Raw genomic sequence first — 15,720 nt, 5'->3', positions numbered from 1 at the left:
TCATAATTGTAACATTTTATTAATTAATAATAAATTCTCTAACCAATTTGGTAAAATACCAGTAGACCATTAGAGATAGGGCTCGAAGTAGGATAAGATTCTTTGTATTCCTAACTAGCTGATTAGTTGTGGGAAGATGATGATCAAAACATTACATTGATTGTTTCTTAATATGTGTGAAATTTGTAAAATAGACACTTAAAATGGGATGGAGGGAGTAGCAAGTTATCTTCACAGTTTTTTTTTTGAGAAAATGCATTCATTAAAACCCTCAAACACAGTCAGGACAAATTCCCGAACTGATAATGCAACCTGATTGAAAAATAAGATGAACTAAATAACTTGTCATTCTATTTTCAGATTGTTTAACAAACAGAATATAAATATTCTTGACAACTAATATGATTACAAAAGTTTTTTGAGCAATTTAGTCGACACGAACAATCTTGAAAATAGTAGCGTCACAACTGACCTACGCACATAAAAAACATGTGATAATTCCATGTACATCCCCATCAGTTATCTCGACAGTTTTAATTATTCGGTAACTTATAAAGAGTCAGGTAGTCATAACACCTATTTACCTCCTTTAGGCATGCATTTTCAACATATAGACACTTATTGCTTTTTAAGTTAAGATATTGAATATTTTGATTTTTGAATAAACAAGTATAGTACAAAAGTATGGCAAATAAGTTATCTAATAGAAGGAAAAGATATCAAATTATAAGGATAATAATACAAATATACTAAATATATGATAATGAAAAACAGATATTAGAAGTATAGTACAAAACTACAAATATGTTTGTTTATATAACAAAATGTCAAAAAAATGATTAAATATATAAACTATGTGTAAAGCAAAAAGTATAAAACAAAAACTCAAGAAAAGAAAAAAAAGCAAAACAGAGCACAAAATTAAAAGAAAAGAAGAATGTTGATAATAAAATATCATGAAATAAGAATGATAATGAAATCCAAATCATTCTATGCATATTTCTTTATCCTTTTTTGTACACCTAGCATCACTCTTTATGCAAATTATATGCACACGGCAGACCTGAATCAAGTATACCAACTGCAAGCAATATAAACCGCTGCACCTTTACGGGCCACAAATAAAAACCCCAAACCTGGAGTTGAAAACCAAGTAACAAACTTTACCAGAAATTTAATATCGGGGATTGAAAACATAAGCTACTTGATTCAAAAACATTTTAAAAAAGAAAAGGCATGGTAAGTTGGCAACGGGATTAACACAATAATCAGGGAAAGTACAACCAAGAAACATAAACTACTAGCTATATAATTCTGTTGTGCGATGCTGTCAGCTGCTGCAGATATGAGAGGTTAAGGCCTTCAACAAGTTGTCATCTAGTCCTTACTGCCTTCCCTTCTTTGTGCTGCAAGCAGGGCACTTGTATTGCTTGATGCTTTCTGCCTTTACTGGAGTTATTTTTACACATTTCCCATGGTACCATCTTTCACAAATGTCGCAGCCAATCCAAAACTCATCCGCACTGTAATTTCCTCCACAGCTGCCACAAAATGTTTCTCCATGCTCATCGTCTTCCTCAGCATAACTCTCATCATTTAATCTTTGATTGCTTTTCGCCTGTCCCTCACTTGATCTCTGCAACACATGAACGTCGACTAAGCTTCTCTTGTAAGTAGTCAAGAAATAATGGACTAAGAAAATGAAATTTTTTAACCTTTGTGCTACTAATCCTGGACTTGCTTCCAGTGTCGACACTAGGCTTGTTAATTGGTTTTCTTTCTGTTACGACTTCAAAGACAGTTGGCAGATCATTAATGAGGCTAAACAGGCGCTTCCTGTTAAATGAAACACTGGTATTCATAACATGTCTCAAACACATAGGAGGAATAAACCAGACCCCCAAGAATGGTTGTGTTGAGCAACTTTTAATTTGTAGATTAGAGTTGCTACACCAAAACAGAATAAAGCACACAGAAACAATTTTTAAACCATTCGATAATAAGAATTAAAGGAAAAAACAATGACTGGCTGAAAAATGTGCACCAAGACTGTGTGTGTGCTTGTACATTGTATATGCTCATAACCCGTGTTATTAAACGCGATATGCGCACCGAAGCGCAAAGGCCTCACAGGGCATAAGCGCAACGCGCAATGCGCAAAGCGCGGATTCATCGAAGACATGTAAAATATACATATATAGACAATATATATTATAAAACATTATATACTTATAGATAATAAAACATTAATAGGCAAAAGTCAGTCATCAAAAATGATAATGCAACCATAATACCTAAAAATTCAAAGCCTGGAATAGTTTAAAGGCACAGTGGCAAAGAAATGCGAAGTTATCCACTAAACCACTAATCATCTTCTTCATCTTCATCAATATTCACAAAATCATCTTCTTCACTATTTTGATTTGGATCTTTAACAAATTCAATTTCTTCTTCATCATTCTCAATGATATATATCCTATGTATATGCATGTATATATATATGTATCCTATGTATATATATGTATATATCTTATGTATATGCTACATATCTATATGTATATACATGTGTGTGTGTAAAAGAATAAGAAGATGAGGTATATGTATGTTCCTATGTAATTAAGAGAGAGAGTTCAGAACAAGAAAAAAGGTATAATTAAAAGAGATAATTATAAGAGAGAGTCCAGAGGAAAAGGTATGTTTGTTTCTCGGATGCTAGGTAGTGTTTTTAGGGTCTTTTTATGACCATGTCTATTTAAAGAGCTTAGTCAACGGCCCAGTCAAGCCAGTCAACGGCCTAGTCAACTATTACACAAAAGCGCGCTTTTTTTGCGCTTTGCGCATCTCGCTTAATCCCAAGAAGCACAGAAATGCGCTCGCATCATTGAACTCGCATCGCATATACAAAGCGATGCGCTTCGATGCGCTTCTCGCTTATGCGCGCGCATATGCGCGCTTTTAACAACACCACAAGGACGAAGGACTTGAAAAAGAGAATGACTTGCTAAAAGATGTGAACTAAGACTGTATGTATGCTTCATACGGATATACGCCATATGGGAGTTATGGTGGTACATATGTTGCTAGAAAAAGCAGGTACAAAATGAATAGAAGACATGTGAATGCCGAAAAACCAACGGACATAAGAAAACCAACAGAAAAGGAACTAAAAGTGTATCGAGTAAATAAATCATGTGCAAGGGAAGATCATATAATGATGTTCACAAGTCCAGTTTTGCAAGCGAGCTCAAATTTTGGAGATATGGTACTTGCAATGTGGTTATGTGGGCAACAGCAATGCTGTAACTTAAAAATATCATATTAAATTGTTAGAAAGTAGTGTATTTAGACTTGATCAGAAGGACAAAAGTGGGTTGACTTTCGAAATCATAGATTGTGTGTGTGAGGAAAGATTAACAATGCACATAAAGAACAAGCATTCAAAAGGAGGAACAGCGACAAGCTAGAGCCAAATCTACAAGTTTCCGAGCAAAGAAGAGTATAGAAAGCTGAAGCTAAAACTTAATAAATAATGTGCCGGAACTTGCAACACTGGGGGCTAGTTGTTTTTAATATACAGGTAGCTTATAATAAGGCCGAGCAATTACGGGTCTTGGTCCATTATGTTAAATATTGGGGTTTATGCTGTGCTGTGTCACCACATGATTTGGACTTGATTAAATATCAGAGTAAGTCTCTTTCATGGTTGCGATCCATATTTTATCTCCCTTCCGGTTGAGAAACCCTGAATTTTTGCATACAATATACCCAATTGTATCGTTACTACACCCAAGTTCATCAATTCATAGTTTCATTTAAAATTTCATCATTTCTACAAGATGTCCTTCTCAAAAGCTAATGCAGGACAGAATGTGAAACAAGGGATATATGACATATAACAAAATTTTTATATGCAAAAAATCCCACGCCCCCGGGGTTTCCAGAATGGAGACAGAATATGGATTGCAACCCAAGAAGAGAACCACTTTAATAATTTAGTATTATTCCGATAATCAAGTCTTCCACGCATTGGGATTACATCACAGGGACAGAAACCCTTTCAATATTAACCTAATGGACCAAGGTCCCAGTGGGTAAATCTAATGGGGGCCAAATTTTTTCACCCAGATGATAATTCAGAGTTGGTTTAAAACAAAATTTCATATGAACTACAATATCATATTCATATATACATCTAATGATCACACTTGTTTTCCCAAAAATATGCAGAAATTGAGAATAAAAGAGTAAAAAAAATAAAATATATTGGGGAACCATAACACCAATTACTAATATGTGTGTGTGTAATATACAGAAAAAAAATTATTAAAAAAAACCTATATTTTATTAAATACTAGAACAAAGTATGGAAAATATTAATAAATTTACAGTTTTATCTATAATGAACTACATAACCGCATTTATATGAATTCTTCTCTTCACAATCAATCAGAATCCTAAAACAAATCCATCTATAGTATTCATTACATATATTCAAGAGATATAAAACACCAAATGAGGCACAAACAGTATACTGCAGCAAAACACCATGTTTTTTTTTGTTTAAACCCCTCATGCCTTAAATGAAGCTCAACCTTCAACCTTTAGTAACTAGCACCGAGGGAACCAACATGAAACTAAAAGCCACCACCAACCGTTTTGTGTGTGTAAACTATTGATATTAAAATCCTAAAAACGGAAACCATGGTTCACATATAATTCTATGTAACCATATCTACATATACTTCGTATATTTTAAGACTCAAGGGAAGCTTTCGTTAATTCAAGGACCAAAAGGACACAAACATACCATGATGGACACTAAGGTTTCTCATGTCTAAACACGGTTCTTTTTAGATTTTTCTTCTTTTTTGCCCCTATATATAGGTGTATTAATTAAGTTGTTCAAGGCAATTGGTAAATTATTTAATTGTATAGATGAGATGATTCTAATTTGTAAAACTATTTTTTTGGATTTTGTCGTAAATCTGGAAAAAAAATAAAATAAAGCAAACACTATAGCGCAGCTGTAGAAGAACGATAAGAGATTAATTATAAATGTCAACTTTAAAATGCTTGTGACCTCATAAAATAATCACTAAGTTGCAGACTTCTGAATTAAGCAGAATAGGTAAATACAAGTATATTACCAATATACACTTTTCATTCCAGTCTCAAGTTCAGAAGTTAGGGTTAGACAATATAGCAATCATCTAAACCTTGAAGCAAATAGTGCAAAGAGAAAAAAGATAATGGGAAATTGTCTAAAACTTATCCACTTTTTATCACTATACTCCACATTCAAGGTAATATAACTGCTATAGATGTCAACCTTAATATGCTTGTGACCTTAAAAAAAAAAACCAGTCACTATCTTGCAGATTATTCTGAATTAAGCCGAAATGGTATACACATGTGGATCACCTATATACGCTTTCCGTTCCACTATCAAGTTCAGAATTTAGGTTTCAACAATATAGCGATCATCTAAACCTCGAAGCAAATTGTTCAAAGAAATATTAGATAATGGGAAATTGTCTAAAACAGAGCAGTTTGATCTGCTTTTTTCTCACCGTACACCACATTCAACATAAAATAACTGCTATAGATGTTAACCTTAACATGCTTGTGACCTTTAAAATAACGCCAATCTATCTTGGAAATTATTATGAATTAAGCAAAAAAGGTATATACAAGTGTATCACCTATATACACTTCCATTTCCATTTTCCAGTATTAAGTTTAGATTTAAGGTCTTAACAACATAGCAATCATTTAAACCTCGAAGCAAATTGTGCACATTAACAAGACCAAAGAGAAAACAGATGGCATAAAATTGTGTAACACATAATTTTTAAATCCACTTCTCAGTATACTCCACATTCAAGGACTCAAGGTGATCTAACTGCTACAATATTCTAATTTTCACAGCTACAACACTGAACAATATAGGAACCAGTTTACTGTAAGTTCATTCTCATCACCAGAATGACGGCAATACAAAATGATCAACAGAAAGAACTCCATACAAAAACAATAAATCACATAGCTCATAAAACCCAAAACAACAAATAATAATGCACAAAAATGAAGGTATAACCACAAATCATGAGCTTACTTCCTCGTACTCAACCCCAAATTACAATTCAGTCACTAATTCACATTATAAGGTTTGCACACCTCTAGAACTCTAGGTCTTGTGGACAAAAAAACATGAATTCTGATCATTCGTGAATTTTAGCTTTTCATGTATTTCTAAAGGTTTCCTCTGACACAAAATATCCCTTTTCACCCTCTCAATGTATCATATACATATATATAAGAGGTTTTTTGATAGCACTAATTTTCCAGTGTTTACGCAAGTTTTACATGGTCGGATTGAAATGATTTGGATGAATAAGATTTCTTGGCTAAAAGGATTTGCTAATTATTTTCATCAGCACTTACTTCACCCTCTCTTCTCTCCCTAGTTAATTACTTTTTAATTGGGATATTTTATTTGAGAATAACAACACATTAATATTAATTTTAAGAGATAGGTCATCAATCTAATACCCTATTATTTGTTTTTAAGTACCTCATTTTCCCTTAATACATAGATTACTTTATCTTTTAGAACTCGTATTATTTTGTTCGTGTTCTCAACCAATATTATAAATAACTTGACTTTGTAAAAAAAAACTGAGAAGATTTGTAAGCTTGTAAACTTATTATGTATAATGTTATACACACACACACACACACACACACACACACACACACACACACATATATATAATATATATGATCAAAATTATAACAATACTGAATTTCATTTTCAGCTGCATGCCGCATAAATATAGTAAAAACATATATACCAAAATATAGAAACATTTGTCAAAAAAATCATTTAAAGTTAAAAGTAATTATACAATTGATATTTTTTAAAATAATATCAAACAAATCTCACCAAAATTAGATAAAAAGGATATTAATTTATTTTAAATAGTTCTGTATAATCAATAAAAGTAATTATGTCAGAAACTGAGAGTAAATAATAAAAAGTACAGAATAAATTTGTCAGAAAAGTTAAGTCTTAAATTTGTCCAATTCTTTAAAAGACAATATGATTGTGGTGAGCTTACAAATAGAATTTTAGATATTACAAATTACAACATCAAAATGAAGTTTGACGATAATAAATACAGGGGGTAATTAAGAGAAGCTGAGAGCCTGAGAAAACTTATGAGAGAAAAAAAAACTAAGATGGGAAAAGAATGAATTGTATGCTTAATAGTAAAAAAAAAAAGAGAAAAATGTTTCGTAACCACTGGATCTTAGCCATCCTAGACAACTCAACCCAATGGTTTAAAAAAACAACCAAACTAGGGAGATGGGAAAAGAATGAATTATATGCTTAATAGTAAAAAGAGAGAAAAATGTTTTGTAACTACTAGATCTTAGCCATCCTAGACAACTCAATCCAATGGTTTAGAGCTTATGTCAAATTCTGTGTAAAAAAGTAGTGCAATATAACAGTCACATATACATAAGTGCGTGTATTTGTGGTTGTGGATATACAAATTCATATGCATCAACAAATGATTTGGCAAAAAAGGACTCTTTTTATTATTCCACCGTCCTCATTAAAATGTGCATGATGAAGAAATTACAAAAGCAAGTATATAAAAAGGGACATTGTTTTATTTAAGAATCTCAGACAGTTTGGCATCTGCCAGAATTGTTCTTTGGACCTTGTGGGATCCAGTTATAAGACATATCCCTTCAACTAAAAAATTATATCTCCCAGTAGCTCTTCTCCGGTACTCTTTCTATACTCCGTGAGGTCATGACTACAGTAACAGGATAATTTACTGAGGTTTTCTTCTTATACCGATATGGCTGTGTGTGTGTGTGTGTGTGTGTGCGCGTGTGTTTGGTGTGTGTGTGGGGGGGGGGGGGGACATCGAAGGGGTGAGGCTGTGAGGAGGGGTATAACTTTGCAAAATAACATATTAGTCAGAGCTCAAAGAGTATTCTTGGACAGTAATAAGGAAAAGATTAGCTAGATAAACAGACATGCACAAAAGGAATTTCAGAATTGAATTGGTCTCCAAACTCATCCTAGCAGCAGTTTCTTTGCTACTCACCGAGTCCATTGTTGTTTTCATCTTAGAGAAAGTTAGGATCCGTTGCGGTTATCTTAAAAAGGTTTCTTTAACTTATAAATACCTTCATTACCTATGATTAAAAAAATAACTCTTGACTTATAATATTCTATCAGTCTGGATTCATGTAATAGTAATATGCAACTCTAAAAGTATAAAACTAAAGAAAATCAAGGAAGTACAGAAAGTTACTTTGAAAGGACTTGTATTCATTTCTATATGGCCAAATTGCAAAATTTACGTCAAGTAGAGAAGTACATAGTTGTACTTCTCAAATTTAACTTATTATTACTTATTTGTCATTTCTACTTGCTATTCAAACAGTCAACTAATAAATATCTTATCACAAGAGATAAAAAGGCTCATTACCTCACAGATATATTCTTAGTTTTATTTAGGAGCCATTTGGCGGGGTAACTAACAGAGGGAAAGGGATACCATTAACCTAATTCCCTTTGTTGGTGTTTTTTTTATAAAAATTGTGATTCTCTTTCCCTCTTTTTAGTCTTAGGTTTACCCAACGTCCCAACCTCTCTCATAATTCATTCCCAAACACCCACCTGGTAATAGCTTTCCCTCTCCTTATTTTCTTTTCATTTCTAATTTATTTCAAAAATCATTAAAAACAAAAGTGATATGTAAATATTTTTTGAAAATTAAAAATAATTTTGATATAATTTATAAGTCAAGCTATTTGCAAATTTAATAATATTTTCAAATAATAAATTATGTTAATTTATAATAAAAATATTAGTATAAACATAAATATCATTGACTTTTTTTTGAAATTAGGTAATATTTGAAAAATCAGATATAGAAGTAATCATATAATTTTTCAGTCCATTTACGTATCAAAACCAAACAGGTAATACAATTCAGCATCATTCCTTTCCTTTCTCTTCATTTCCATTTCCCCAAGTCAAACCAAACGGCCCCTTATATTCTTTAAACAATATACCGAGACGAATATATGCTATACTTTAAATCACATGAGTTAAGCAATTCATATATATTGTACTAGCTGTGAATTTAAGAATACCTTTCATTCCTATTAAGGCGAGCACCAAAGTAATAAGCAACCGAAAGCAACCAGGAATCAGTATGCACAGCCACCAATGACAACCAGTCCCTGCGGTTCATCCCATCTCTAGCAAAATTAATCCCTAAAGCTGGTTCAGGAAGCTCCGGTGGCACCTCCTCAGCCGGCAAAGTCACTTCCCATGTCTCATTTGGATGCCCATACAAGCACAAATTCTCTTTCTCTACACAAAACAATCAATCAATCAGCACCCAAACAACCCAAACCAAATCTAGTTTCACTCAAAACTAAACAAACAAATTTAGAAATAGGCCATGATCAAAATCACAGAAACAAACCTGGGTCACATAGAGAGTAAAATTCATCCACATCTGCAAAAAACACAAATAGGTTACAATTTTCACAATTATAACACACACTACACATCTCTCTCTCTCTCTCTCTCACACACACACACACACACGCACAATAATAAAAACACATACTACACCTCTCTCTCTGCTTCTCTCCCCCTCCCTCTCTCTCTTTTCACAAATAAACATGCATAGAGGTGGAAACTTGCCATAAGTGAGAGCACGAACGATAGCGTTACGCCGAGAATTATAATCCTTGAATATTTCTTCAACACTGTGAGGATTCGAAGCTATATCCATGTTTTGACCCACTACAAAACACAGATCTGAGCATGAAATGGATACTTTACGAGAATTAAAAGCAAAGATCCAAACTCTTTACGATAATTAGAGTGATGTGTAATTAAATTAGGGTTTGTGAGAAGAAAGATACTTACATGAAATTTGGGGATAGAGTTGTACGGAGTGTTCGATGCGATGGTTTGTTCTCTCAATTTCAGTAATAGCAGTTGAGAAATGAGGAGTGAGAGTCAACGTTGATATTTATGCAATCAAATTGTTTTAGGAAATAAAGAGCGGGTTTTCCAGAAGAATTACTGTCTTTATACACTAAATAGTGTAATAATGTTAAAAATTAAATATAATACCTTTTATGTTATTAAATATTTATCTTTTAACATCTTTACCACGTATTTTAAAGTTTTTAATCGTGTAGTTAAAATTATTTCTTTTTAAGTAAAATTACCAAAAATCCTCAATAACACCCTTTTTTTTCCTTTTTTCCAAATGAAGTTTTCTCACATTTTTTTATTTATGAATGATATTACTATATTTTAAGTTCCATACTTATATCATAGTAATCTTTTACACAAATGATAGACAAATGTCAAAATATAAGGTTATTATATGTAGAAATCGAAAGAATGATGGTGTTCGTTGAAAAGTTGATAAGATAGGGGTATTATAAAGAAAATTTTTTCAAATTTAAATTATATTTTGTTCACATAATATAATGATTGTATTAATAATTGTGGTTGATTGTTACGGGTGATAAACGTGTGAGAAAATAATTTTTAAATATTTAATTAGTTATTTATTTAAATTTTTATCAAACCACAAATAAGAAGATACGATTTCAAAAAGTCAAAAGTAGAAGGATGTTGATTAGAATATTTTTTATAAATCATTAAAACAGAAACAATATCATTTCTAAAAATAAAATAATGATTATAAGCTGGTATATATTGAATTAGCAAGTGAAGTTATGGTTTTGAAAAATGAATTAGAGCAAGTCAATTACACGACTAAAACTAATATTATCGTTCTAGTATTGTGTTAATCCAGGCTGTTTGCGATCTTTATGCGGCTATAGTGGGTAACATCTAAATTGAAATTCATTTTAGTTATAATTATTTTGATTTAGATGATCTAACAGGTATAATACATTATACTAAAATATAAATTAACGATTAAGTTTTGCATTTTCAACTTTAATAATATAGTACTCCCTCCGTCCCCCTCAATTGTTTACATTGGAGGGGGACACGGAGATCAAGACAATGTATGAAAAATGAGTAAAGTTAGATGAAAAGTGGGTAAAGTGGTGGGACCTATCAATATTTAATAATAGATTTGAGATAGTGGAGGAATGTAGTGGGTGTAATAGTAGTTTTTATTGTTAAATATGAGATAGTGGGTGTAATGATGAGGAAAACTTACTATTTATAGTAACGTAAAGAAATGAGAGAGACATCCCAAAATAGTAACTGTATGTATTGAGTCGATAGCCTCCCAGGATAAAACGAGGTTGCGGCGTCGTTAACAAGAACGGCACCTTCGGCGAGCTTAAATCGAGCAAGAGAACTATTAACAGAAAGAGGTAGGGTTGTGGTATTGAGAGAGAGGAGGTTGTGTTTAGATGATCCAAAACCCTACAACCTATAGGGGTATTAATAGGTGCCGAGAGACTTGTGTGCTACTCTTTTCCATAATTACATAATCTGAAATAGAATCATATTAAAACTTTCAAGCTACTATATTCCATAAATAATCTGAAACAGAGTCAGATTAATTTATGCCAAGATATATACCATATCATAATCTGAAACAAAATCAAATTAATATATGCCATAATATTTGAGCCAAATTCCACAAGAAAAAAAAATTCCATTATTAAGAAGATATCATCATATCTCAAACATCTTTTAGTCATAATGATCAAAATATGACTTACCAATATAAGACTTATACCCATATTTTCCAACAATCCCCCACATAGGTGAGATTGGTGATCTTAGTAGTAGCACACAACAAACAGACACACTGACAGACACAAGGTTTGACTTGGTTGGTTTAACTTGGTGATAGTTTTTTTCGATCAAATATAACATACAACAGGTAGAGAATGCTCCTTGAACCTTCGCTTGAGTAAGTATACCTACTTTACTGGTGGACAGTAGACGTGTTTGTCCTTGAACTATTCGACCGTTTGTGTAAATGATGATATACTTATCATTATATTTTTTCTGACTCGTTTAGCTCTCATGAGTATGTCCATTTTGGCCATGGAACATCGTACTGGTTCTGCAGGAGTTTCTAAAGAATTGTGCCTCGCAATTCTCCTTTGAAGCGGCCCCACTTCTTTCCCACATAGGTGATCCTTATCTTATAGAGTAACCTGCATTTAATCAACTAAATTCCATGCATGCACAACTCCATGTATTCACTAAAGATCATTAAAAGCTCAAGGCTTAACCTCGTACCTTACGGGTCTCACTGTTTCTTCATCATAGGAACAGGTCAGAGATTTATCCCACAATGATTTGGTCATCATGATTTAGTTGTCCCATTGAACCAAGTTCTTGGGATCCCTAGTCAGCAATGGTTGGGTGTCCCCCATGATGCCGTTAAGGAATAGGCTTAACGCACATTCCTCTCGATGATTTCTTAACCGCTTCTCTTAATAATCCTTTGGTTAGCGGATCCGTAATATTATCCTTTGACGATATATAGTCAATAGTGATAATTCCGGTTGAGATTAAATGTCTAATGGAACTATGTCGTCGTCGTATGTGACGGGACTTCCCATTGTACATTGTACTCTATGCTCTGCCAATAGTGGATTGACTATCATAGTGTATCCCTATTGCAGTCACAAGGCTTGGCCATCTTGGAATATCCTCTAGAAATTGGCATGCGCATTTATCTAAAGCCACAAACTCAGCTTCCATTGTAAAATGAGTTTTCATCGTTTGTTTGGAAGATTTCCATGATATTGCCGCTCTAGCTAGTGTAAACACGTAGCCACTCCTAAACTTTAGTGCCTTTTTGCGAGATATATAGTTCGCATCACTATGTCCTTCTAATACTGTTGGGTATCTGCCATAGTGCAGTCCATAGTCTCGAGTTCTCGTTAGGTACCTTAGTACCCTTATGATTGCTTTCCAGTGATCAGTTCCTAGATTAATTGTAAACCTACTCAACTTGATAATTGAGTCCGCAATGTTGGGTCTTGTACAACTCATTAGGTACATCAGACTTCCAATTATCCTCGAGTATTCCAATTGAGAAACAGTTACACCTTTGTTTTTGGATAGATGTAAGGTCATATCCATGGGTGTCCTAACTTTCTCAAAATCATCTTTAAGGAACTTCTCAAGGATTTTGTCAACATAGTGAGGTTGACTTAGTGCAAGACCCTCTGATGTTCTAGAAATTTGAATTCTTAAAATTACATTTGCTAGCTCATATCTTTCATATCGAATCTTGATTTCAACATATCCTTCGTAGACTTGATTACTTTGTCATTGCTTCTAGCAATTAATAGATCATCTACATATAACGTCATCATGACATTACCGTTCTCGTTATCCTTGTAATAAGCACAACTATCGCATTCATTGATTTTGAAGCCATTGGCCAGCACAACCTCATCGAATTTTTCATGCCATTTCATAGGTGCTTGCTTCAAACCATACAATGATTTAACTAATTTACAGACTTTCCTTTCTTGTCTAGGGACAACAAATCCTTCAGGTTGTTCCATACAGATTTCCTCATCTATATCCCCGTGTAGGGAAGCTGTTTTCACATCCATGTGATGTACTGCTAAATTTCGCATTGCAGCAATAGCAAACGTCATCCTTATAGATGTTATTCTCGTTACTGGAGAATATGTGTCAAAGTAATCAAGGCCTTTCTGTTGCTTGTATCCTTTGATTACAAGTCTGGCCTTATACTTCTCGATAGTGCCGTCAGTTTTCAACTTCTTCTTGAAAGCCCACTTACTACCTAATGCTTTACAACCGGTTGGCAAGTCCACCAATTCCCAAGTATGATTCTGCATAATTGAATCAATTTCATTCTTGATGGCCTCTTTCCACATAGGCCCATCCGGTGAGGTAACCGCTTCCTTATAGGTTTTCGGTTCACCTTCTTCAAGCAAATAAGTCATAAAATCAAACACATAGGATTTCTCTATACGTTGTCTTTTGCTTGTTCTCACTACCCCCACATTTTCGTCTTCACTTTCTTCACTCTCGTTATTATCATCTGTAGATTCATGAGAGAGAGAGAGGAGTTTGTGTTTGGATGATCCAAAATCCTACAACCTATAGGGGTATTTATAGGTGCAGAGAGACTTATGTACTACTCTTTTCAATAATTAAATAATCTGAAACATAATCAAATTAAAACTTTCAAGCTACTATATTCCATAAATAATCTGAAACAGAATCAGATTAATTTATGCCAAGATATATACCATATCAATTAATCTGAAACAAAATCAAATTAATTTATGCCCATAATATTTGAGCCAAATTCTACTAGAAATATAATTTTCATTATTAAGAAGATATAATCAAATCTCATACATCTTTTAGTCATAATGCTCAAAATATGACTTACCAATATGGGACTTATACCCATATTTTCCAACAATCCCCCAAAATGTATCATTGGTTGTCCCTTTGTATTTTCTTTGCACATTAGGATGTTTACCATCTTTGATTGATTGTAGAACTACTTTCCACATCTTGGAAATTGTCGTCCGGCTGACACCATATTCAAAGACAATTTTGCTGATAGTTCCCTCGCCGAGCTTGTTACTATTGTAATTTAATGATAGTATGGCAATATGTTTCTTTTCTAAATTTGTCAATTTTTTTTCTGTAATATCCCATAATACAAGCATGAATTTGAATCATGAACTAAACTGTTAACAAAAGTACTAGAATCAAATATAATTGAATCTTCATTTAAATTTAAAATGGTGGGAATCAAATATATTTCTATCTTCATTTAAATTTTGAATGATGGAATCAAATATACTCAGATCTTCATTTAAATCTGGAATGATGCATTTTGCTGTTATTTTTGTTGAATGTTTGATAGATAAAGTGTAATATGTGGATTGTACTTCTAAGAATCAGCTCGTGTGAGGTTGCCTGCATGATTATTTATAGCAGGTGTGTATATGTATGCAAACTTCATGAAATCACCTTTATATTTAGGCGAGCTACATATAATTAGTTCCCTTCATAGAATTAATCTCTTTTACTTTCTAGATCTAGCGGGTCCAGAACTCAGCCAAGAGGGATGTTTCAATTATTTGGAAAAAACATAATTATTAATTTTTGTGTAATGATATATTAATATAATTAAGAAAAGGAATTTTAATAAGATGAGCTGAAATCCTACAAAAATTTACATATAAAATATTTCAAATTATAATCAAAATAAAAAATTTATCGGAGTTCAAGTGTTTTTCCAAGTCTGCCGATGCACAAGCGTATCTGTATCTCTGAGGGCATCTCCAATCAAGTACCAGAACATCAAAATAATGTCACATTTTGGTGCAAAAGTTGCTCTTGTGCAACACCAAAATGATGTAAAAGGTGTAAAAGTTACACCAAATTTGGTGTTAAGTGTTCATTTGGTGTAACTTTTATACCAAATTCGAAGTTTTTTAAAATCCTAACTATCCCTCACACTTATTAAACAAAACAAATTTATTTCTTCTATGTCTCGTTAAACTTATTTTAGCTTATATTTTTTTTATTTTTAATTCATAATCATTTTAAATTTTCTTTCTTTACTATTCAATTCACATTTTTTTATTCCAAGATTTCAATAAATTTATATTCTTATATAAAAATTTTGTTTTAGAAAATAAAATACCAAC

The 15,720-nt window shown here is 32.7% G+C and overlaps 1 protein-coding gene across 2 annotated transcripts; it reads right to left on the bottom strand.

Annotated features, from left to right (window-relative positions):
* Positions 1-1,093: 1,093 nt before the first annotated feature.
* On the bottom strand, positions 1,094-10,112 carry LOC108215220 (PHD finger protein ALFIN-LIKE 1). 2 transcript variants are annotated; one of them, XM_064089476.1, is made up of 6 exons: positions 9,974-10,112; positions 9,674-9,847; positions 9,522-9,554; positions 9,184-9,406; positions 1,716-1,836; positions 1,094-1,636 (listed from the first exon to the last, which is right to left on the bottom strand). In XM_064089476.1, exons 2-6 carry the CDS (start codon positions 9,834-9,836, stop codon positions 1,385-1,387), a joined length of 792 nt encoding a protein of 263 aa, XP_063945546.1. In that variant the 5' UTR covers positions 9,837-9,847; positions 9,974-10,112; the 3' UTR covers positions 1,094-1,384. The 2 variants fall into 2 exon arrangements, with proteins under 2 accessions (XP_063945546.1, XP_017243105.1); XM_017387616.2 differs by having other exon boundaries at positions 9,746-9,847.
* Positions 10,113-15,720: the final 5,608 nt, after the last annotated feature.

This window comes from Daucus carota, chromosome 3 (genome assembly GCF_001625215.2).
Source record: "Daucus carota subsp. sativus chromosome 3, DH1 v3.0, whole genome shotgun sequence".
Lineage (NCBI taxonomy): Eukaryota > Viridiplantae > Streptophyta > Magnoliopsida > Apiales > Apiaceae > Daucus > Daucus carota.
Note: the sequence above shows the minus strand (reverse complement) of the source record. Positions and strands in the feature narration are given on the sequence as shown.